Raw genomic sequence first — 26,369 nt, forward strand, 5'->3', positions numbered from 1 at the left:
AAAACGTCCTGGAATGCAGTTGGGCGGAATCCCCCTGCTGCACAACAATACCTGCCCCCACACAACCAATCGAATGAAAGCTACAGAGTTTGATTGGGAAACATCCACCATAAAGGCCGGATCTTTCATCTTGTGATTTTCACATCTTTGGCAACCTGAAGAAAGACGTACATGGCCATCTGTTTCAGTCGAACAGGGAAGTGCAACAGTGGGTGCGATTGTGGATCCATCAGTGCCAATTGCAGTCTACAGGAATTTACTGTCTCATCTCCCAGTAGGATAGATGTTTTAACACAGTATGCCATAATCAAAAACCACTTGGATCACTGCAAATTTTATTTTATTATTTAATAGAAGCATTCATGGTGCCATTGTGGCGGGTGTTCAGTTTTCATTTGACTGCACCTTACATATTAATTAATGATGAAGTTGACTATAATTTATATTAAAAACTAATTATGTGATTTGATAATGGAATGTGCTATATTCATGGTTCCAGGTTCCTCAAACCCATGAATTTTACTTTATAAGAGCAACTTGTACAACACCTACTACTGTTTTTGTGGTAGATGAAGGTTTCAAACAAAAGAGTATATTTCAAATTGTATTCCTGAAAAACTGGAATTATTTTCTGCATCATAATTTCTGTAATGACAATATGTATTATGAACAGATAGTTGTAAAGTAACTGTTGTTACATGGGAAAGACAGTGACATTTTGCAGGGGCGAGAATTTTCAAAACGAAAAAAATAATTATTTGATTTAAACAAAACAAAAAAAAATGTTATTCCTGTGTTCCATAGACATCAAGAAACGTGTAATCATGGGGGTGTATCTTACTGATCACATTGGCCTCAAAAAATTAGTTTGAGACAAATGCAAATGTTTACTGCTAGAACAGTTTCCAAAACATTACACTTTAGTAATTAGTTCTGCAGAGACACATAGTTCAGTTGATTTCTTATACATATCTTTGTTCAGTGTAACTGTTAGTAATCTGCTTCCTACTGCTACTGAAGTAGTCATTGCCTCTGTCCATTTCATCTGCTAACTGGATCAAGTTACGTGAATTCCATGAAATAATGCAGGTACCAAGTTGTTTTATAGTGGGTTATTTATGACAAGCTGCACCATTTCTTGTCAATGGGAGCCTACTCTACATAACGGGCTACGTAGTCACAGTTCTTCTATTTGTGTGTTTTTTAACAATCAGGTCAACAAAACTAAAGTGCAAATTTATTAAATTAACAATTAAAAGCTTAACTTTATGAGTAACTATCCACAAAACCTTGCTATTTTATGCTGACAGTAGCGCATACAATAAAAAAGACTTTTACATAGGACATACATCATATTATACAAAATACTGAAATATAACAATGCTTGCCTAAATTTTCTTAATTATGGCTTCATTTGTAAATGCAAAATATTGCGAACATATATTGGACAAGCATGACCTACTAGTAAACAAATGGCATAAGTTTTAAGAGATTTAATGTATTACGTGAAATCGCTTTTTAGATACCACTGGAATTACAGACCTTTCAAAACAGGAATGTAAAACAAAAGGTTTTTTTTATTTCATAGTAAAAGTCAATGTGTTAATAAATGGTTTGCGTTACAATCATAGAAATGATATCTAAATAACTGTAGTTTATGGATATTGTTATAAGAAACAGCCGGTTTCATGTTCTATGAAATTACTCATTGTATGTAGTAAACGTTGATCTTAGCGAAGTCACTTTCATAAACATGGAGCACTTATGGAGCTACTTACTAATTAATTTTCACACATTTCTTGGGCAGTTACAACATAGAATGCAAACCAGTCCATTCAAAAGCGCTAATGTATTTGAAATTTTACAAATGTGAATAAACTCCTTGAAAATGATTGTTTCCTATGATTTAGGTTTTTGTAGTGAAAACGAAACTTTGTATGAAGCATTATGTCAGTCTTTGACTACTCTGATTGCTTTCAGCTTCATACTTTAACTACAATATCATAATAGTTCGAAATGCAAATGTTGACTCGAGTCTGCACACTTATTATTATGGGTATTATTACAACAAAACCCTCCACTTGTAATTTGATTGATTAATGTTTTAAGGTGTTCCAATGTAGGAGACATCAAAACTGAAATGATTCAGACCAGAAGTGTGCCTTTAAATTCTTTATTTCATCAAATGCATAAATCTGACATTTATTTTAAATTTTGTGAAAGCAGCCCATGACTACTGAGCATCCAGTAAAACTGTGACTCCTGTTTCTACCGGTATTATAACAATGAAATAAAATTAATACAAATAAATTGGAAACATTGTCAAAAATATAACACTACATATAAAATAAGATATGGCCAATGAAGATACATGTGGAAATCTTCTAAATGCTTGTCCATACTAAATATTAATCAAGATATGTACATTACAGTCTTATAAAGTAGCAGTGCATGTAAGAATTACATCCATTCAGGCTGCACAATTACATTTAGATTCAAAATATGAGATTCCAAAAGCACTATCTTAAAGATGAGCAAAACTTAAGAGTACCATTAAATAAATGTGCACACAAATAACAATAATCACTAAAACATACTTAAAAGGACCATTCACTTCACAGAGCCTGGTATCTTTTTCTAATTGACTCTGCCAAGGAGCATGCTAGAATTATGCCAACCACCTGGAAAAAAAAGGTGAATCTGATTACCTTCCAATAGCAAGGACACAATCGAAACATCTACAAGGTACACACAGAAACTTTCTGTTTTACATATCAAATGTGCCAGTATCTTTCAGATTACACTCAATGTGACCTCTTTTTATTAAGTGACTAACACAATGAGTGATGTAAGTCATATCTTACATGACTACATACATAAGTGACACAGTTCAAGAGAAAAATCGCAACAGTACGTGGAAGAAGTAACCCTCATAAAATTCAATCATATGATCGTATCACCAACTTCTCCTGAAATTAAGAAAAACGTCACTAACTCAAGGCATTTTTCCAGGGAGACTGAAATATGCCGTTGCCAAACCCCTCTTTAACAAAAGTGATAAAGAAAGGTGTCAATAACTACTGCCCTGTTTCACTGTCAGATCATCTTCCAAAATCTTTGAGGTGATGTATTCTAGAATAGTATCTCTCCTTGGCAACAATAATATACTGAACAAATAAGAGTTGTTCTACTGGGTGCCATTAACATCTTCACTCCCCAAATTTTCCATCATTAAATAACAAAATAGCCCCAGTTGGTATGGCATTTGACTCTTTGAATCACAATATTCTCGCAAATACATTGAAGGGTTATGGGACTGATGGTACAGCCAACCAATGGATTAGGTCATATCTAGAGTGCAAAAGGAGTGCAGAAACGTTTACTTGGTAATTCAACCAATGAAGTCTGGGGGCATAATTCTGACTAGGGAGAAATCACATATGAGGTTCCCCATGGCTCAATCTGAAGTTCACCATTTGTTCCTCATCCACTATTGTTCCTCATATATGCGAGGAATCTGCCATCTAATATACAACAAGCAGAATTAGATCTTGTTGTGGATAACACTAGTATTGCAATCACTCCAAGAATACTTGCAGAAACAGAAGAAATGGTAAACGATGTTCTTAAAACTATAATTGTCTGGATTCTTAAAACTATCATTGACTGTTTATCTGCAAATGGTCTAACCTTCAATTTTAGAAAGACACAACATACGCAGTTCTGCACATCTAGGGGTACTACACCAATGATACAGGGGATAGGCAAAATAACATGAAAACCTGTACTTGGGAATGGTTTAGTAATAAGGGGCTGGATCCCCCATTTCCCCGTAATACAGCAGCAATTCTTCTTGGAATACTTGCATATAATGATTGTACAGTCTCCCCACTATTCGATCAGAACCTCTTCTAACTCCTGTAATGACGAGGGGCCAGAAATCTGCTTCGGAGTCTGCTCTCCAATACTGCTGACAAGGATTCGATAATGAAGTCCAGGGACTGTGCTAGTCAAAGAAGGCACTGCAGTTCAGTTGCATGCTCCTCATACTATGATTTTACAATCCTGACTGTGTGAATGGGTGCATTATCATCCTGAAATATGGTGTCATTGTTGGGTAACAACATTCGAATCGTGGGGTGCACCTGATCACCTAAAATGTCCACATAATCAGGCTGTAACACATCCTTTGAGAGCAATGATGGGACCAACAGACTACCATAATATGACTGCTCACACTTCCACCTCCATGCTTAAACATTGGAATCAAGCAATCAGGATTGTAGGTTTCTTTTGGCATTCTCCAGATGTAAACCCAACCCGATGTTGGAAATAATGAAATCTTTGACTCATCAGACCGTATGACGTATTTCCATTGATCAACCATCCAGGAGTTAAGCTCCTGACACCATGTTTTAAGCTTCTTTATGGAGTTCTCAGAAGACAATGTCAGTAGATACAGAGTCTTGAAGATGGCTGCTGACCACTTTAGTTGCCGTAGTTGTGTGGTTTTCTGACAATTCATGTTAGCATTCGATGATCTCTGTCATTTAGTTTTTATTTGCACTCACTAATATGTTTACACGATGATGTCTTTCCACCTTTTGCGTAGGCTGTCATGATTGTTGAAACAGTTGCTCTTTAAACATTCAGTAAGTAGGCTGTCCTGTTTACTGATGCTTTAGCTAATCGGATCCCCCACAATCTGACCTCTTTGGCACTCTGTTAGGTCTGCACGTTGACCTCAGCCTCTGAATGCAGACACGAAGTGTGTACTACTTGTAAACAAACTGCACTGATGGCTAGTCCATACTGAACACACCCTGTCCAGTGTGACACATGCCTTGCCCGAGTTGTTGACCATCAAACAACCACCCATTACCACCACTGTTCATATTATTTTGCCCATTCCCTGTAAGTATTAACACAGGGAAATAAATAGGATGCAAACTTCAAGATTCCTAAGTGTACATACGAGAATTTAAACTGGAAAAGGCACATTTTGGAGCTCCTAAAACAATGTTAGTTCAGCCACATTTGCACTTATAATCGTTGCAAATCTTGGGGAGAGAGAAATCAGTAAGTTGACAACTCTTGCATACTTTCATTCAGTAATGTTCTGGGGTAACTAATATTTAAGAAAGAAAGTCTTCGTTGCTCAAAAATGTGCTGTAAGAGTAATATTTGGTGCTCACCCACGACCATCATGTAGCCATCTGTTTAAGGAATAGCGCAATATAACTGCTTCACAGTATATTTATTCCCTTATGAAGTTTGTTGTAAATAATCCACTACAGTTCAGAAGGAACAATGATGTGCATAATTACAGTATCAGAAGGAAAAATGACATTCATTACTCTACGTAAAGGTTGTTTTTATCACAAAAGGGATGCACAATGCTGCAACAAAATTTCTGGTCAGTTACCCAGTGACATAAATGTCTGACAAACAGTAAAATAAAATTTGAAAATGAACAGAGCATTTCTCCTCGACAACTACTCCTATTCCATAGAAGAATTTCTGTTACTGTAATGTGTAAAAGGTGATGGGTAGGAATCACTAACTCACATCTGTATACTTAAAGAAACTTAAATATTCAGCATGTAGCCATTTTTACAAATTAATTTGCAATGTAAGTGTACAATGACTCGTTCCACATCACTATGATTTATTGTGCAAAATGATCCATGGAACATGAAACTAACTACTAAATTTATATCTAAAAACGAAGATGATGTGACTTACCAAACAAAAGCGCTGGCAGGTCGATAGACACACAAACATACACACAAAATTCGAGCTTTCACAACCGGCAGTTGCTTCGTCAGGAAAGAGGGAAAGATGAAAGGATGTGGGTTTTAAGGGGGAGGGTAAGGAGTCATTCCAATCCCGGGAGCGGAAAGACTTACCTTAGGGGGAAAAAACGATAGGTATACACTCACTCACACACGCACGCACTCTTATCCATCTGCACATATACAGACACAAGCAGACATGTCTGCTTGTGTCTGTGTATGTGCGGATGGACGTGTGTGAGTGCGCGCGTGAGTGTATACCTATCGTTTTTTCCCCCTAAGGTAAGTCTTTCCACTCCCGGGATTGGAATGACTCCTTACCCTCCCTCTTAAAACCCACATCCTTTCATCTTTCCCTCTTTCCTGACGAAGCAACCGCCGGTTGCGAAAGCTCGAATTGTGTGTGAATGTTTGTGTGTCTATCGACCTGCCAGCGCTTTTGTTTGGTAAGTCACATCATCTTTGTTTTTAGATATATTTTTCCCACGTGGAATGTTTCCCTCTATTATATTCATAACTACTAAATTTGTTACCTTTTAACACTGTGAGGTTTAATTGGCAAATAGAATGAAAGGGTCGCAGAAAATGGGAATAATTAAGAATTAGAGACATCAGAACAGAGTGTAGTGTTGACACTAACATGGCAGTTAGCCATGAATATAAACGAATGAAAGCTGAGGCCACCCACTGGGTGAGGAGTGGTGCATGGGAATAATCTCAACCTCTCTTGTAGAACTGGCGGCCTACTTCCAATGTTTTATGCTTCTGGGAAAGCAGAAATTAGATTTTTGTCAGAGATCACCGATCCTTCTGGTGCTGTGAGAGCCATTCTCTGAACTCCATAATGGGCTAGGACTAGACTCTTCGTAATCTAAAAATTAGAAAACAATGAGCGATAAACAACTGAAAGCAAAGCCAATGTCACAAAGAAATGGACAACAGCTACAGCTCTATTGTTTGTTAAGGTCACCAGTTTTCTTAAAATGGTAGTTCATGCTTGACCTCCAGCAGTATCTTACAGAAAAATAGCATGTAGATTAGATTAGATTAATACTTGTTCCATAGATCATGAATACGACACTTCGTAATGATGTGGAACGTGTCAGGTTAATGAAAGATGTCTGTACAAGATATTACATTACACAAAATATTGCATGATACTAACGCTTAAGTTAGTTTTTTTTCCCTCCCTTAATTTATATCTAAAAATTCAGCAGACACATAAACACACCTTACCATCATACTTGGCAAACAATGGTCATATTTATGGAAACAAATGTCAAAAGTGCTCCTTACATGGGTTGACAAATATGATTTTATGTAATATTTTTGATTTAGTGATGCCGATTTCTTATGATTCTCCGCAAAACCTGTTAACTTGACACTGACTACGTTAAACCATTTTTCCGTATTCAACAAAAGTGACTCTGCAGCACGTAACATGACAGCTGATACAGCAGTAGTGCTGTGTTCTGTTTCCACATGCTCCTTTCAAAATGGTCATGGTACTATTTTCAATATGACATCTGCTTGGATTATTCGTACGGACATTTGTGTTGTTATTCAGGTTATGGTATTAGGTAAGAACCAACCCAAGAATCCAACAAGAAGAAGAGTACACACAAATATTGGATTTGGAAGTGGAATTAACACACAAATAATACAGAAGCATCAAACAAAGTAATGGATGTAGCACTCATAAATGAAGACAGACACATGAAACACTTTTGCATAATGAAAGCTAATTTCGAGTACACCTCATAGGTGTGATTCAAGCTCTATTAAAAATTCTGATATTCTGATTAAAGATGCAGTCCCAGCTCAAATAAAACTAGAACTGTCACTTTAATATTTTACATATGGTGACTACGTCTTTCCAATATTTAGGCCTATACCACGTTCTCAAAACGACAATTTCAAAGTTTTTATGTGATATGTTGGATGCCCTTTACGACACCCTAAAAACTAATGTAAATGCTATTATTTTCATTCTCATCCACCACATCAGTTGAATATTACAAAATATTAAATTTATTTTGAAACTAATTTTGGAGCTACACTCCGTGCAAGTACACTAAGAAACACTGTAATATAGTCAATTCCTTTATTAACAGGTACACTCAGTATGAAAAACTACTGCCAACAGAAACCTTGTTACTTCCTTTCTCAAATCCCCTACGCAATTGTTTAAAGATCACTGAAGTTTCCAGTACTAGATTCTTATTATCTAAATGTACCACCAGGATTGCATCTATTTTCACTGTTTTTAGAATAAAATGAGCTGCTGTAAAACCACAAACCATCCTTCACTTAATGAAATAATACTTGTGTTGTCACAAACAAATTTGTATTGGAGAGATTCTTAATATTACGTACCATTGAAAGTACACAGTTTCATAACACACTTGTATAAATATGAAAAAAAAGAAAAAACCAAATATGGTACATTAGCTTCAAATATGACAGTCCCTTCTAACTTATCAGTGGTGGGAGGAAAGTGGTGCCTAAAGCATCTTTTACTTTTGTGGCTTAGCTAGAAATGAATAACCTGAGTGGCTCCACTGGAATCTGGGCGTTTCCATGTGCAACTTTGGTGCCACCATTCAAGTGGTGGCCAAGTGGCATCATTTTTGTTGCATGTGAAACCCCTAGCTTTAGGATTCACGTGTGGATCAATGTTATCTGGGTGGGCTGTAGAAATGACCATGTGACTTCCATGGAGCATCGGTACATGCTACTCTCCACATTGAGAGGTCCCACAGTGAACAGAATGCGGTCTTTGTGTGAGGATATAAGAAGATAATTATTTTATTTTCTGGTGGTATGGAAAATGTGCTTTTGGTTAAGGTGAATGACAATTACTTCTGTGGTAGAAAGTTGTATGTTATCTCAATGCCATAAAATGCTCTAACAGTTTGGAATAAACACTGTGCAGGTATTCTCTAGTTGGTGGGAAGGTAAGCATACCACGCAGAAGGCAATGAAGCAAGGAAACTCTAGCAGAGCAATGCCAGTGTGAATGTGCAATTTGTTGGATTCTGATTGACAGCTCTGCTGCCTGCAGTTTCCTAGAGGCAAGAATTGGGGGGGGGGGGGGGGGGGGGGTGTATCTACACCCGAAATATGCATCACAACTAAAATGAAATTACACATTCAATACTAACTGTATAACACCAACGAGTGGTTCCCCAGCACGCAAATGCTGTATGTCATATCCCGTTCGTAAATGAAAAATCCCTTTGGAAAAGTGTTGGGTGTTGGTTACTGTGACAGGGCTAACATTTACAAAGCTATTAGAAAACACCAACAGTCTCAAAACCATTTGCTCTCCGTAATCAATTGAAAAAAAAAAAATGTTTATGCAGATGAGAATTTATTGTGTGTTGGATAATCATAAAACAGCTTTTAATTTACAAGATAATCTCATGTGAAAGAGTAGGGACATAATGAAACACTTATGTGATATGTTACTTGTCAGTGAAAGAGATAACATGGGTCTCTGAATAAAGGCAATTATGCCCAACTTTTACAGCTTCTCACAGAATCTGATGAAAAGCTGAAACATCATTTAGAACATTCTTCGGTGTTTACAGAAGTGTCAAATCTAATACAGAATGACTTGCTCTGTTTCAAATATGCTCATGAATAAAATTAGAATGGAAATAAGTGAAACAAATTTTGTCTCATTTATTCTGGATGAATTATAATGTAAGTGAATGGATAAAAAATCTACTCAGCACTTGGTGGAAGAACAAATGTGTAAAAGGTATTAAAGTTTGCAAGCCTTCACAGCCAGTGGCTTCCTCTTGAAGAGAATGGAAGAGTGGTGAAAGAAAAGGACTGGTGAGGTTTAGGGACAGGGGTAGAGTTTGGAGAAGTCACCCCATAACCCCAGGTCAGGGGAAACTTACCAGATAGGATGACAAGCTCACATTGAACTTTTCTCTTCATTTGTTTGGATTTCTGGCCAGTACATCATGCTGCATCACACATTAAATGAATGATTGCAAGAAATGCTTTATCTTCAACCACCCATAGGTTTCTTATTCCAAAATACTAGATTAAGACATCTAATGTCTAATTCTGATCTAGAAGGTTTGGGATACATTACAATAAATCATTATCTACTCACTAAATGCAACTTATGTATTAAGATTCGTGTGGCATTCAAATAATGTCATGTCACTATTGGAATACTAAATTTTTTAACTGGTACAATGGCAGAATTGTGACAAATTATATGGGAAACAGTTTAATATGTGAGATATACCTGAATGAAAGCAATTCCTACTCCAACACCACAAACAATTACAGCATGCTGACTGATGAACTTTTCAAGCAAGTCCACGCAACCTTTCTGATATACTGATTCTTTACATGGCTCATTAACATCATGACCATCACAGCATGAGGTAGGTATCTTCAAACTTGCTTTAGCCCAGTCATCAGGTCCATTGACACCACAACAATGGAACTGAAAGTATGAAAATTTAAGTTTTTCTTTTTCTATTCTTTGTAACAGTAATCTTGAAACATTTCAACTGTACTTGAAAAGGTGCAAGGGCTTATATAGAAACTGCAGTTTTGTAAGTGTGGATTGTACAGTTGTTAAATATGACTAACATTTCTAAGAAATAAAGCAACATACAAAAAGACATGTTTATCAACAGCACATGGGGTAAAGCACAAAATAAACACCATGAAAATATTTCTTGAAGCAAAGGCTCTTGAGGTAAGAACAGTCAAGAGAACAAACATACATTGGATATTCCATACACTGACAAAAATAATAAGAGAATACATGAATACAGTGCAAAGGTTACGTTTTTAATAGAAAATCATTTGTTGCTCAATTATTTGTTCGACTTATCTAACATGCAACGGGTTTTTATTAGTTTTTATTGACTAAAGTCTAGATCAGAGCCAGTGGCAATCACGATGGTATTTCTCCACTGCTCACAGATTGGCAATGCATCAGTTTTTCACAGCCAATAGGATGACACTTTATAAAGTAAAAACATTTTGCTTGTTTCTTCCAAACATCTTAAGATTTTGGAGGTTGTGGTGTAATGACATCTCTTTCTCGAAGATGGAATGGTAGAAAGATTATGTTTAAGATATCGTCTATGGCAAGATCATCAAACAACAAATGTTGTTGGAGAACAAACTGAGATTGGGGAAGGATATCACCTTTGTCACTGGCTGTTGTGGTCGAGCAGTTCTGGTATGCTTCAGTCCGGAACCGCACTTTTGCTATGGTCACAGATTCGAATCCTGCCTCGGGCATGGATGTGTGTGATGTCCTTAGGTTAATTTGTGTTTAAGTAGTTCTAAGTCTAGGGGACTGATGACCTCAGATGTTAAGTCCCATAGTGCTTGGAGCCACTTGAACCATCACATGTGTCCTTGTTGACATAACAATCCCAGAATTTTCCTTCAGGGATTTCGGGAAACCACAGTAATCCTAAATCTCAATGGCCAGAAAGGTATCTGATCTGCTATCTCTCCAAATGCATATCTACTGTCTTGGCATGTGCCACTCACACAGTACAAGTACGCGGAGTCTACAAAAAATTTGTGGTTTATTTTGCTTCTGAAATGGGTTATTATTGGCAACAGAAACACCGAGAAGTGAATTTACTACAAAATGTATATTGCAGAGACCTCTCTACAATAAATGCAGTTATGCAGATGAAGTATTACCCAAACAAGACCAGATTTGCTTGGTCTTTGGAACACTAACATATTCCGACCACAAGAGAATAATGGAACATTGAACATTCTTGAACCTCCTGGAATATTCTTGGACATAGCTGCCAGCCTTGGCCACTTCAGCATTTTTCCCAACTGCTTCTCTGACTTCCCATAAGAAATGCATCGGTGTTATGCCCTCTTGACACCCATATCTACGAACCCCACTCCCACAGTTCCAAACTAAAATCTTCTTTATGGATAAGGGTTGGAAGGCTACCATAACGTATAATCCCTTTGGGGGTGCAGGGGTCGGCCATAGAGTTGTAGCAGCATGCATGGAAAAAAACATTCTTATATTTATTTATTTTATTATATTATTCTTATATTGTTTCCTGTTATTTGTTTTAGAGTGAAAGCACACAAAATACACCAACAGCCTTCTGATCAAAATAAAAACAATCATATGGGGCGGGGGGAAGAGAGAGAGAGAGAGAGAGAGAGAGAGAGAGAGTTGGGAAGGGGGGGTGGCATGTTGACCATAACTACTTAATTTGCAATATGAAATTTACTCACATCTGTTTGCAAGATGTCCCATGACCTTCGAATATCTTCATAGTTTTTGTAGGTAGAAAGTGTGCTATTTAACTGAGTATCTATCTCATCTCTCAAAACATCCTTCAAGACATAAGCTGTTATACCCCCACCTATTTCCATAATGAAGATGATGAAAAGTAGCACTGAAAACTGAACAGAAATAATAATTATATACTTAACGTATGCAACTATTCATAGCAACTGTCAGTACAAGCTTTTGAGTCCCTTTATATCTGAAAGCATCAGATTCATTATGTTCATAAATATACTTACTGTAATTACCATACAACGATTTTCCTTCAGTGCTCCATAGCAACCAAAGAATGCAACTATAAAAATAATGACTCCAACCATAACTGGCAGCATACATCCAGCAAGAACACTTCCACCAAAGAACAGATCATAATACGATATATCATGAAGAGCAAATAAAGCAACTGATGCAATTACCATACCAGAAATCTGAAAAAATAAATTAATCATAATTTAAGTGTTGTTTTAATTGTTTCTTGGATTAATAGCTACAATATTAAATATTACATTAAGGTACTAGGCATTTTTTTTTTTTTTGTGCCTATAATTAAGTGCTATATTCCACATACCTACGTAGGACTGAAGAAGCAACAGCTTGTTAATCATCTATATGACAACCCTTTTTACTGCAAGAACAGACATAACTATGTACTGCAACTTTCCTGTCTTAAAAATGGCAGTACTGGAAGAACTATACAGAAAGTATTTTGGATGTGGTTTTAGAATTAATAATTTAAAAAATATTTACCAGTTTTTACATTACACTAAATAGTGTGACTGCTATAGTTGTCAGCAATCAAAAAGAACGTAAAGGAGATTCATGTTTTCCCAATGTCTACAGATTTAAGTGCACAGAGCTGAGGACCAAATAAAGTGGGCACACTACGAGTTTTTTTTGTAAGCAGCACACAATTTTTTTGCTCCGCCTATTGATACCAAAATGAACTGTAATAGGAAAGTAAACATTTCCAGTTTCCATTATCAATAGATTGAAATTTTCTGTGAATAGAAATAGTGTCACATATGTAGCCTAACAATTTGTTTGTTACCTTAAGCATTTTATTACGTTGATGGTGCTTATGGTCTACCTTAGTGTCCTTTTTCCAATCATACAAGTGCCTGTAGTATAATACCATTTATTTTTACAGGAAACAACAAATATAAGAAACGAGAATAGTTAAAGAAAACAGAAGGGTTAACTTTGTCGGGGACTAATCTTAGCATTATCCCACCAGGATGTACTGACGGCTCTGCATCAATGTCAACAGAAAACACTAAACTGTAAAGGGTAGAAAAAGGAATTTGTTAGAGTCCCTTTAACGTCACACTCCCGGAATTGGCAAGTCACGTTTCCTGAGGAGGATGGGGAACCTAGGTAAGGATGGCTAGGTGAAGAATCAAACCTCACTCCTTGTAAATATAATGCTTGTCACTCAGTTGTCACAATTGTATATGTTTTAAAACCGTTAGGGCACTTCCTGTCTCTCTAGCACACGAACTGTGTTTTTTAGTGTCTGCTGGTTTCATGTGCCCAACTTCACACCTTTCAGCAATGCTGTACAATGCACTCTTGTGTTTTTAATCAAATCTTCACGTTTTATCTGCACCACTTATTGACTTACTGTGTATTTTCTACTTTTATGCAGTATCATGTAATTCGGCCAAGTGTTTTCACTTTTTCAGTAGTGTTTTATTTTCAATTTTTTTCCTTTATTTACTTATTGTGCATGTCGAACTCACAATGTAGACAACGTATTTTGTTATTCCTCTTCCAATCATTTACCGAGTGAGGTGGCTACTCTAGTCTTAAGTAATGGCTCGTTGCATTGGAGAGTACTGGGGGTTGTCCCCCGTCCAGCCATCCTGTCTTCGGTTTTCCATGGATTCCTCTTTTTACAAAGATGGATGCTGGAATGATTCGTTTGATTAGGCCGTGGCCGATTTCCTGCCTTACTTTATCCTGTCCCATTTTGTGTGTGTTTTATATGCACATATTATTTCTCTGTTTCTGACATGTCCGATACAATTTTAGCAAATGGTTTACCGACGAATGAATAAATAAATATAAACCGTTCTAAAAATGATGCGTTTAGCAGAAACGTTTAATTCGAAGTAGCACTGAAACTGTATGATTTCGTAATAAGCAACTATAGCTACGAAAAACCAACAAATATTGGATGTTAGTGTCTGAAGCACTAAAATTGTCATCGCCAATGCTCTATTTTTTTTCCTGTCAATCACATCACAGGGCACGTGATCTCTCCAAAAACGGAAACGCTCCGTTTTTTGTATGGTTTATTCTGATAGTGGCAGCAAATGCGATGAAGGTATATACAATCGTTACCTACCTTTAAATACAGCTTGTTGCGTACAGATACGTGTTTAGCTTCTTACATGTATTGGAACGAAGACTAACAATGTTCGAGTTCTCAATGCAAAAGACAGTAACGTTCTCACACTTGTTATCAGACACAAAAAGAGTAAAACAGCTTTTCCAATCTCACTGCTAATTTAGAAGTAACATACGAACCACGAACAACAGGTTGAAAGAGAACAGTAAATACTTCACGCAAGACATCCCACAGGACAACATGTTGGCTTTTCTTTCTGTAGGGAAGAAAAACAGTGTTTAGGCAGCTGTAAAAATAATTACACGTACAGTACATAACAGAACATACTTTTCTTTAGCTTATTTACCTGATGTGCCCCAACACACAACCACGCAACCCAACACGCCGTCGACCACTGCTGGCCGCCAACCAGTGTCTGGATCGCTGTTCCTGCGAAGGTGTTCACAATAAAATCTGGACGACGTATCCTTCCGCGAATCGACAACTCTTAACACGCTGTTTACTTCAGGAGTTCAGAGGTGGGGAGAGGTGCAGTCACAAAATCCCACACGCGGTCAACTGCGAACTGTCTGTGTCGCTATCCCGTGATTCAGTTTCCACCAGAGCGAAGGGGCGGGGCGATGGGGAGTGGGGCTTTTATAGGGACCATCGGTAACGTGACCATGGTTAGCGCCAAGTCCTTATGATTATGCGTGTTTCAAAAAGGACGAATGCGTATTTACGCGTCGTATTTTCCCGTATTCGAAGTCCACTGATGGGCCAAAATGAGTGCTGCTGTCGTTCTCAGCTTTCGTATCGTCACTAGAGCAGGGCGCTTATTTTATTTTGGTGATTTGTAGTTTTCACACAAGGAAACATATTCTTACACGAATTAACAACAAGATAAATTGCTAATACAGCTGCAGCAGGGAATAAATTGTTCACGTGAGTAGATGCAGTTACGTACCAGTTCAAAGTAGCGCACGTTGTTACCTCGCAGTGCGAGCCTGCAACGTGATGACAAAAAGCTATCGCGGAAATAAACTTCGCGGGAAGCCGCGACAGCTAGCTCCTAGCGCCATAAATTGTGCTGATGATGAGACCGAGAAAGATGTGATGGTGTCGATAGAGAATGTAATGGAAGGTGCAAGCAAAGCTCGACCGTCAGCAGTTCGTTACGTCGATTGTGTGCAAATTATTGAAGGAGGGGCACGCTGCCAAGTGTACCATGATCCAGGTATCTGCCCCAAAGCAAATTTAGTAAAATGTACACGGTAAACATGTGATTGACGACAAAGGTAATATTTGCAAAAACTTCGCAGCTTTTGTCCCATCGAACTGGACTTCCAGACTACCAAAGAAACTCTGACAGAAGCTGTTCTATCTATAAAATTTGATTTTTAAAAGATGTCAGAATGAACGATGCATTATATGTGGGGCGCCTTGCCGGCCGTTCGAGCGGATAGCCGGTACGGTAGCTCGGCGTGTTCGGTCAGAGGGCTGCGTTCTCTCTGTAATAAAACAACTTAGCCAAGAAATCGACAGTCAACTTGAACGGATGTCTTGTGACGGCCGCCCGGACCAAACGCAACGAACCACCACAGTAGAACCCCTCTAATCCGTCACCTTCGGGACCGGGACCATGGTCGGAAAGAAAAAAAGGTTGGATATCCGAAAAATCTAATATTTATTTGCAAAAAAATAGAAAAAGACATTTAGTACAAAAAATTAAACGATTTAAGAGCTAAAAGACGTCTACAGTAATATAAAAAGATGTTTTTTACACAGTGTTAAACAATATATTAACTAAACAACGTCTACACACAATATAATATGTATTTGTTTTAAAAGTAAAAACGACAAACAAATTACGATACTGTACTGTACTTAATAAGGTATAAACGATAAATATTGTAAAGTAAAAATTTTTTAAAGCACTGTATACAAAAAATAAATTTTGTACAAAGAAGTAAACTACTGTGTGTATAAACTAAGAAATGATTATACTGTATGCATTGTTTTTACAGTAAAAACGAAAAGAAATTACTTGGAAAAAAAGTTTAGCAGATGTTAGTCTAGATTTAGTTGCAGTGTCCCTCCATTTTTTTAATCCACAAAAAGTCCATTGGAGTTGAAGTTGGATTCTGCTCGATGTATTGAAGGGAGATATCTGAAGCGTTTTTTGCATTGTTGTGTGAAATCCGGGTGAGGGGTTCGTCCTCGCCGTCCAAGTCCTCGTGCACAGTTTCCTGGCTAACAGCGGCAACAGTCTGGTCGTCACTGAGCTCTTCAAAAGAGTAGCAGTGTTTGTTACATTCGTTGATCCACTCTTCAACTTCATTGGCAGGGACGTTCGGCTCCAGAATTTGTAGATCTTTAACGATTTCCAGCGCGTAGTTGTTTTGCTCATCTTCGGTATGCTCATTTTCAGTCATAACGTGTGGCCAAAGCGGACGCCACGATTTCCGCAGTGTGTCAGGTTTCAGTTCATCCCATGCTGCAGCGGTTGTGTAAATAGCATATTTGACGTTCAGGGATATCATTGCCTCAAATAAGTTATGACCTCCTTCAGATTTTTCCAAGATTGAGCTGATGTGCTTTCTACGATATCGCCTTTTTAACCATTCAATAACGCCCTGATCCATTGGTTGGATGAGTGAGGTCACATTAGAGCTTTTATGTCCCCTTTCACCAAGTCTTCCTCAGGTGGTGTGATGGTGCGTTATCCAACAGCAGTAGAGCACGAACAGGCAGATTTTTTTGCTTCAAGTCTTTTTCGACCGATGGCACAAACTCGTCGAAAAATCAGGTTTTAAAAAGGTTGCAGTCCATCTAGGCAGATTTTTTTATTGCTGTAATAAACCGGCAAGGAAGATAAGTTTATATTTTTGAATGCCCTTGGCTTCTTAGATTTGCCAATGACGAACAAGAGGGAACTTGTGGATACTATCTGCGTTGCTACAAGGAATGGCTGTTATTCAGTTTTTTTTAAAGTTTCGTTCCTACCACGGATTCATTTGAAGCTGAGAGCATTTTTGTTGGCAACATTTCAAAGTTCAATCCTATCCGGGGTGGAGAGCGGCTCTAGGCGCTACGGTTTGGAACCGCGCAGCCACTACGGTCGCAGGTTCGAATCCTGCCTCGACCATGGATGTGTGTGATGTCCTTAGGTTAGTTAGGTTTAAGTAGTTCTAAGTTCTAGGGGACTGATGACCTTAGTAGATGAGTCCCATAGTGCTCAGAGCCATTTGAACCATACCATTTTTCAGTCCTGTCTCGTCAATGTTATACACTTGGCAGGGTAACAGTTAATTTTCTTCTACAATTTCTTGAAACTTAACAGAAAACTCCTTAGCAGCTGCGGCATCGGCAGACAGTTTTCCACATTAAGTAGAAACAAATAGGACACCATGACGAGTTTTCCAACGATCAATCCAGCCTTCACTGGCAGCAAATTTACTTTCGGCTATCTGTTTTTTGTGCAAAACTATCACTTTTTCTTTGAGACTTGACCCGTATATTGGAGTACCCTTCCTTCTTTCTTGACAAAACCACATTCACAATGCGTTATCAAGAAGTTCAAATTTAGGCTTTTTTAATGTTCTGCGATTCTTCAGACTGTTTTCACCATCAGTCGTAACTGTATAGGATTATTTGTCTTTCCGATTCTTCCTCCAATCCTTAACTGTCGTAACACCTACATTCAGTTCCTTTGCAATTTTTTGGAGCGATTTTCCTTCGTCCAGTCTTTGTAGCACTGGTAATTTTTCATTTAGTGAAACAGTTACGTGTTTAAGTTTGAATCCAGACATGTTGAAAAACAGACAACTGTACACACAATGAATCTACAGTAATAAGTACTGTAGAGAACACAGAACAAAACAAACAAAGACGTCTTTTAATCCCAACAAAGAATAAAACTGCACAATAACGTACAGTATAACAATATGCACAGCGATAGACACCGCAACGATGGCCCGACAAGCGTCCAGTTAGTGACAAGTAGAGATGGGTCGAACTCGTTCATTCCCGTGAACTACTTCATTCATTTCATTCTTTGCCGTGAAGCGTTCAAATGAAATAGTTCATTCATGAACTAAGGAAGCCTGGCGAAGTTGCCCAGTTCGCCGCTCAGTCGCGGCTACGCTCGCTTCGCTTCGCTCGTACAATAAAGCTTCATAATACTTCATAATTTTACCAACAGATGGCAGAACTATGTAGTAACGTGCACGCAACGTTTTACGGTCTTACAGCGTCTGAGTTAACTTACATAGAGCATGGTCGAAGGGGACAAAGGAAAGATAAACAGAGAAGCCTGTCACATTACATTTAATCTTGCTCGACATTTTCTCGTGAAGCGCCTGAAAAAGTCTTTACCTCCCAAATGAAACATTATTTGTTGTATTCATGGTCTGAAAACTAGGGCTACCAACGAAATGCAGTCCAATTTTATGTTCCTTTTAAAATTTAATCCAAAATAGAATGAGTATGTTTAGCACTGTCACAAAGTCTATATACCTCCGTTAACTAATCATTCAGAAGTTTTCCTGTAGATTTTATTTTTGTTGAGAATAATAACCCTCCAGATTCAAAAAGTAAACTGTCACCTTTAGTTATTGGTACGATTCAGGTAAAATCCCTCTTCAGTGTTATTAACAAACCTTTTATTTTCATGTTGGCTGTGCGTGCTCACACAGCCAGCCTATTCGTTTGTATCTTTAATATTCATTTGTCTGCAACCGCTGCCAACGGTAGGCTACCTGTATACGCGAAGTTTAACTGCACAAATAGTCACAGGTAATGATGTCAGCACTGTAGGAAGCAGCTGACGCTGCCTTCCCCTCGCCCCTCACCACCCCAACCCCTCGTAAACCTATCATTCCCCATTCCTCGACAGGCAGTAGAGGGAGGACTGAAATGAAGGGAGGATGAGTGACGTAGCGCCGATGTAGTGGGAGAGGGAATAGAGTGAGTGAACTAGAAAGAAGTGTGGAGTGTGCTATCTGTGATGAGTTTGAAGTACCAGTTCATTGCAATTGAGTGGTTAGTTCACACTTCACTGGAGTGAAGCGTTCATTTGAACGACTCATTCACGAGCTCCCCATCACTAGTGACAAGTCGGCACAGGCTTGCAAGCCTGAGCGTGGTCGGACTAACCGCAGTGACAGACCATCCAAGGTCGGATTAGAGGAGTTCGACTGTGTATCGAACAAAATGAAAAAAAAAAGCGGTTCTAGGCGCTTCAGTCTGGAACCGAGCAACCGCTACGGTTGCAGGTTCGAATCCTGCCTCTGGCATGGACGTGTGTGATGTCCTTGCCGATGAGCGCCGTATGAACACCGAACACATCTCATTATATGAAGACGACAGAACGTACTTGCAAAAAGAGCGTAATACATTACTTTTTTCACGAAAAAATGCTACACCAGAATTTAAGCGGCTGGTAGTTTATTTATTTTTCATACCCTCAAATACACTGAATAAACGTTGCAAAGTGACGGGGTCCGAGTACTGTCAAACAAGAGTGCCAGAGAGTCAAACAATAATGCAGAAAACCGTTTCTTGATAACTTCTCCTATACAACTATAACAGAAAACCTTCGGACTATCATGTAGATATGGACAGAAAGAAGTTAAATACCGCGTTGAGAAAAAAAATCCGAACTTCCGGCGTTAATTAAAAAGTATCAACCAGTTTTTTTATTCCAGTGACAAGATATTGGAATAAAATGATTCTCTAACTACTGGTGCCGTATCATCTAGACTTGACCCAATCCTAAATCCTATAGAACTGGTTGGAATTTTGCAAAGAATTAAATCCTTAGTCGTAATACGGAAGTTTCTCCTTCTCCAACCCAAAAAAACAGCTGATCCTTTTGCTGCTAATAAATAAACATTGTGTCTCACTTTGCCTGGAAGTCTGTCGATGTAACGATACTTCGGTGACTTGTGAGTCAATTTCGCTGTTTTTACAAGCGAGTAACTTTTGAGCTAGCCACACAAACACAGGGCGAACTCCTTCCAGACCATTCCACAAGCGCAAAAGATTTATGTAGTCGCCGGAAAAGGGACATGGGACCACAGCAGCACTAGCCAAAAGTCGCAAACCGCTGCACCACAAGGCCGGTTTGGCTTTGGTGCCATAGTATTAGTTTTTGCTGTGGTGACACAAGAAGAATTGCAAGGTCATGTATCACGCCTAAAAACAATGTCAAGGAAGTGGGGTTCTTCGACGGACGAGGGCACTGAGAAAATAGTAAAATCAGTTGGGAAAAATTCGAACAAAAAGTCGCCATTGTGATCCGCAACAGAAACAGCAGACAACGAATCAACAGGCAATGCTGTGGAAGTAGCTGCATCAGCGGGGAATGTAGTTTTACGGACATTGCCAGTGGAGCCAGAATCGGATATGATCTGTACTGGAGCGGTAACAATAGTGACTCCAAAAATGGAATTGGTCTTGTCCTCCTTAAAGTTAAAGATATACAGCAGACGTCAAATACGCGAGAGACAGGGTCATCCGGAAGAGACTAAGGGCTGGTAGAACACACACACTGTTTTGCAAGTATATGCACCACAGACAAAATGTAGCGCGTAGGAGAAAGAGCATTTTCTTAACGAACATAAAGAACAAATAAGAAAGGAGGACACCGTCATTATGGGCGATCTGAATACTCAATCTGGTAAAGAAACACTAGGATGTGGAAACATCACCGGTCCTCGTGGTTAAGGGAAGAAAAACCCGAAAGGAGAGAATGTAACTGATTTCTGTGTGCGAAACAACCACACAGAACGCGTGGTATCAGAAGAGCAAAAGTCACAAAATAACCAGGTACAGCTGGGATGACAAGCTCAAGTCTATGATAGGATTCGTCATCATCGACAGAAAAGCTGGTCAGTATGTTACAGATGTTAAAGTAGTATCCAGTTCGTGCCTAGATAGCGACCACCTGCTATTAATTGCTGACCAAAAATATGTTCAAGTGCCAAAATTTAAACAAATGCCAGAGATTAAGACGTGGTTGTTGAAGGATACGGAAAGGAAAAGGAACTATGGAGCGCGGATAACAGCCAAATTACCCAAAACTGAGAAACCCTTTTTAAAGAAGCCACGGAGATCTGCGAAAGAACAATTGGCACACCAAAAGAGAAGAAAACACCTTGGTGGAATGATCGGGTGAAGACAGCACTAAAAGAAAGGAACGTACTCAAAAGAAAATTAGACCATGGAAAACAGAAATAAATGATAGACAAAATGAATTAGCAAGTGGACATCTAGCACAGGATTACTGGGGAAAGAAACTAGCTGTAAATAAGACTGTTCCAGGAAGAAAACGAAAAGTGCTCGGAGGACTTTACTACAAGGAGAGAGGTAGATTGTCAGGACAGTAGGAAATTACAATACAAAGTACTAAAGAGTAAACGAAATGAATATGTAAAAATACCTGACAACGGTAACTTAATACGAACAGGGGAAGGGATCAGGGATGAAATGAAAAAGAACTTCAACATGCTGCTAACCAGAGATGGGGACAACACAACCATTAACGACTGTCAAGTCATTAATGAAGTCCAACCAACGGATACCCATTAACATGATGTGAGGCAGAAACACAATTGAAGAGAATGGAAATTCCACAGATTTTCATGATCTCAACTATGATAAAGGCAGCTGGAATATTAGCTGTCATCAGTGATTTGGGAAGAAAACAAAATCGCAGAAGATTGGGGTAATGGAATCATCACCCCTCTGTTCAAATAGGCCAATCGACGAACATGTGGAAATTGCGGAGGCATTACGCTGCTGTCACACACCCTGAAGATATCATAAAAGATCATAGAATGAGGCTTAGAAAGATAGTACAACCTTGGATTAGGAAGAGAGACTTGGATTCAGGAAAGACCGAGATACTACGGATCTTATTTTTGCAGTAAGAATGCTGACAGAAAAATACTAGGAATATGGAAGAAATCTTGTGATTGTATTTGTGGACATTGAAAAAGCGCATGACAGTGTTCCTGGAAACAAGATATGGAAATGTTTAGAGGACCTAAACGTAGCAAAGTACCTAACTAATATAAGCAATACGCTATACCAAAATTGTTACAGCTGTGTCTAGATAGGTAATGGACAACATAATGGTTTGAAACAAAGAGAGATGTCCAACAAGGAAGTGCCCTACCGTCACTTCTGTTTGTATTAGTAACGGACAAGATCATAAAACCTATCAAGAAAACAGACAGAGAACCAAATGCCCTGGTTTTTGTTGATAAGTTGATAGTATGGGGAGAGACAGAAGCTGAAGCACAGAAGAAACTTAATGACTGGATCAACACATTCAAAAATTTCGGACTAAAACTAAATAAAGACAGTCGAAACGACCATCAACAGGCAAGGAACAACATCAAATACACTGAAGAGCCAAAGAAACTGGTACACCTGCCTAATATTGTGTAGCGCCTCCGCGCGCACGCAGAAGTGCCGGGACATGATGTGGCATGAACTCGACTAACGTCTGAAGTAGGGCTGGAGGGAATTGACGCCATGAATCCTGCAGGACTCTCCATAAGTCCGTAAGAGTAAGAGGGGGTGGAGATCTCTTATGAACAGCACGTTGCAAGGCATCCCAGATATGCTCAATAACGTTCATGTCTGGGGAGTTTGGTGACCAGCGGAAGTGTTTAAACAGAGAAGAGTGTTCCTGGAGACACTCTGTAGTGATTCTGGACGTGTGGGGTGTCGCATTGTCCTGCTGGAATTGTCCAAGTCCGTCGGAATGCACAATGGAAATGAATGGATGCTGGTGATCAGACAGGATGCTCACGTACGTGTCACCTGTCAGAGTCGTCTCAGGGGTCCCATATCACTGTAACTACACACGCCCCGTACTATTGCAGGGCCTCCACTGGCTTGTGCAGTCCTCTGCTGACATGCAGAGTCCCTGGATTCGTGAGGTTGTATCCATACTTGTACACGTCCACCCGCTCGATACAATTTGTAACGAGTCTCGTCCGACCGAGCAGTATGTTTATAGTCATCAACAATAAAATGTCGGTGATAACGGGCCCGGGCGAGGGCGTAAAGCTTTGTGTCGTGCAGTCATCAAGGATACACGAGTGGGCCTTCGACTCGGAAAGCCCATCTAGATGATGTTTCGTTGAAAGGTTCGCACGCCGACACTTGTTGATAATCCAGCATTGAAATCTGCAATAATTTGCGGAAGGGCTGCACTTCTGTCACGTTGAACGATTCTCTTCAATCGTCGTTGGTCCCGTTCTTGCAGGATCTTTTTCCGGCCGCAGCGATGTCGGAGATTTGATGTTTCCTGATGTTCACGGTACACTCGTGAAATGGTCGCCGGGAAAATTCCCACTTCATTGCTGTCTCGGAGATGCTGTGTCCCATCGCTCGCCCGCCGACTATAACGTTCATACTCTCTTAAATCTCGATAACGTGCTATTGTAGGAGCAGTAGCCGATCTAACAACTGCACCAGACACTTGTTGTCTTATGTAGGCGTTGCCTGTTTACATGTCTCTGTATTTCCTATACCAGTTTCTTTGGCGCTTCAGTGTATATTTCTAGAAGAAGTCAAAGTAGAATCTCTTTCCCTTTTCAAATACCTAGGATGCATGATCTCGAAAGACAAAAATGGTTCATATGGCTCTGAGCACTATGGGACTTAAAATATCTCGAAAGACAACACCATTGAACAGGAAGTACTCAGCAGAACACTGAAAGCATCACATTTTTACAGCCAAATCAGAAATCTTCTCTTGGGCGATAAAAAACCACGAAAAGCAAAAGCGACCATGTACACCGATTTTGTACCAGTTCTTACATATGGTTTAGAAATATTATCCTACTAAACAAAGACATCAGCATAATTCAGACAACAGAAATGAGATTCATTAGAACTATGTATCAGACAACTAGCGGACAAAATTAGGGATAAGGTGAATAGAAAAGTAGCTAGTGTTAAGGTTTCTGTTACCAGTGCTATAAATAAACGCAGGCTTCAGTGGTATGGGCACATAATGAGAATGAACAGCGGAAGACCAGCCAAAAAGTATTTGAACCTGAACTTCGTAGGAAGAAGACCTCGGAGAAGACCAAGAAAACGCTGGATGGTGACTGTCAGATCAGATGTGGAGGAGAAATGGGAAGTTATCCTAGAACAGAGGATATATGAAGACAGAAGGAGATAGCGAGCACTTGTACACGAGACCCGGGAAACCCGAGTTGGAAAATGATGCTGTTGATGGAGCTTCATGAGCAGCTAAGGAGAGGGATACTGTACGTTCTTATTCTATACTGGCACTTCCTTTATTGGCGCCTGCCGACATGTAGCAGGTGACAGCGGACCGCTTGTAAAACCCTGTATACGATACAAAGCTGCACAAGACTGCTGCCCAAGCATACATGTTTTTAACTGCAGGTTGGTTCACGTCGCCAATTAGTTGATACATGCGGGATGTTCATGTCACGAAAATTCGAACGAGAAGGCCCGATTTTTTGTATTCAGTTGTTCATTTATATTAATTTTTTCTGAGAGATCAAAGGTATGCATTATTTAGCAGTTCTTGTTATTTTGTAGCTGTCAAAGAATCATGTTTTCTCTGCACTCAATCATGGCCTCAACCGTTAGTTTCGGTTGCAACTGGTGCTTGCATATGTTTACCAGAATTTTCGTTTACACAGCATCTTGCACATTGAGGATTCAGTTATTTTTGCAGCTATCGGGTCAAGCCATGGCGGTAAAAAAGATGGGAGGTGGCATTACGTCACAAACGTGAAGCCGGTGCCCGCCATCTTAACTAGCCCAAAACATTAGGTTCACCGCATTCATAACTCCCATAGTTCACCTCGGTGACACTTCCCCCTTGATGTCACTCTGAGTATGTCGTATTACTAGGCGAAACACGCATTCAAGAACAGAAAAACGTTAGAAATTGCCTTCCTGACAATGTGTTAGTCATTTAATCTCTATAGATTTTAATATTTAAAACAGTTACTGCGCTCACGTGACAGAAATAACGAATAAAAGAAGCATTCGTGAACAGTAGTCTGCTAATATTTTGGGCTACCTGCAATGGCTCCCGCTCTTGCTTCGAAGCGATGTACAGCGTGTCTACAGGGTGGTCCATTGATAGTGAGTGACTGGACTAAATATCTCACGAAATAAGCATCAAACGAAAAAACTACAAAAAACGAAACACGTCAAGCTTGAAGAGGGAAAGCAGATGGCGCTATGGTTGGCCCACTAGATAGCGCTGCCGTAGGTCAAACGGATATCAACCGCGTTTTTTTTTTTTGTTTTTTAAATAGGAACCCCATTTTTTATTACATATTCGTGTAGTACGCAAACAAATATGAAGTTTTAGTTGGACCACAAACGTATAAGTACGTGGTATCATGTAACATTCCGCCAGTGCGGACGGTATTTGCTTCGTGATACTTCACCCCTGTTACAATGGACCGTTTACCAATTGCGGAAAATGTCGATACCGTGTTGATGTATGGCTATTTTGATCAAAATGCCCAACGGGCGTGTGCTATGTATGCTGCTCGGTATCCTGGACGACATCATCCAAGTGTCCGGACCGTTCGCCGGATAGTTACGTTATTTAAGGAAACAGAAAGTGTTCAGCCACATGTGAAACGTCAACCACGACCTGCAACAAATGATGATGCCCAAGCAGGTGCTTTAGCTGCTGTCGCGGCTAATCCGCACAGCAGTGGCAGACAAAATGCGCGAGAATCGGGATTCTCACAAACGTCGGCGTTGAGAATGCTACACCAACATCGAATGCGCCCGTACAATATTTCTATGCACCGGGAATTGCATGGCGACGACTTTGAACGTCGTGTACAGTTCTGCCACTGGACACAAGAGAAATTTCGGGACGATGACAGATTTTTTG

At 39.3% G+C, this 26,369-nt stretch overlaps 1 protein-coding gene across 4 annotated transcripts; it reads right to left on the bottom strand.

Moving 5' to 3' along the window:
- Positions 1–1,170: 1,170 nt before the first annotated feature.
- Positions 1,171–15,533, bottom strand: LOC126271434 (23 kDa integral membrane protein-like). Of its 4 annotated transcripts, XM_049974152.1 has the most exons (6): positions 14,814–15,533; positions 14,647–14,723; positions 12,357–12,545; positions 12,063–12,233; positions 10,066–10,269; positions 1,171–2,681 (listed from the first exon to the last, which is right to left on the bottom strand). In XM_049974152.1, the coding sequence occupies exons 2-6, from the start codon at positions 14,707–14,709 to the stop codon at positions 2,616–2,618; spliced, it is 693 nt and encodes a 230-aa protein (XP_049830109.1). In that variant the 5' UTR covers positions 14,710–14,723; positions 14,814–15,533; the 3' UTR covers positions 1,171–2,615. The 4 variants fall into 4 exon arrangements, with proteins under 4 accessions (XP_049830109.1, XP_049830111.1, XP_049830110.1 ...); XM_049974154.1 differs by lacking the exons at positions 14,647–14,723; positions 14,814–15,533 and adding an exon at positions 14,465–14,607; XM_049974153.1 differs by lacking the exons at positions 14,647–14,723; positions 14,814–15,533 and adding an exon at positions 13,857–14,041.
- Between the last annotated feature and the right edge of the window lie 10,836 nt (positions 15,534–26,369).

Source organism: Schistocerca gregaria, chromosome 1 (assembly GCF_023897955.1).
Source record: "Schistocerca gregaria isolate iqSchGreg1 chromosome 1, iqSchGreg1.2, whole genome shotgun sequence".
Taxonomy (NCBI): Eukaryota; Metazoa; Arthropoda; class Insecta; order Orthoptera; family Acrididae; genus Schistocerca; species Schistocerca gregaria.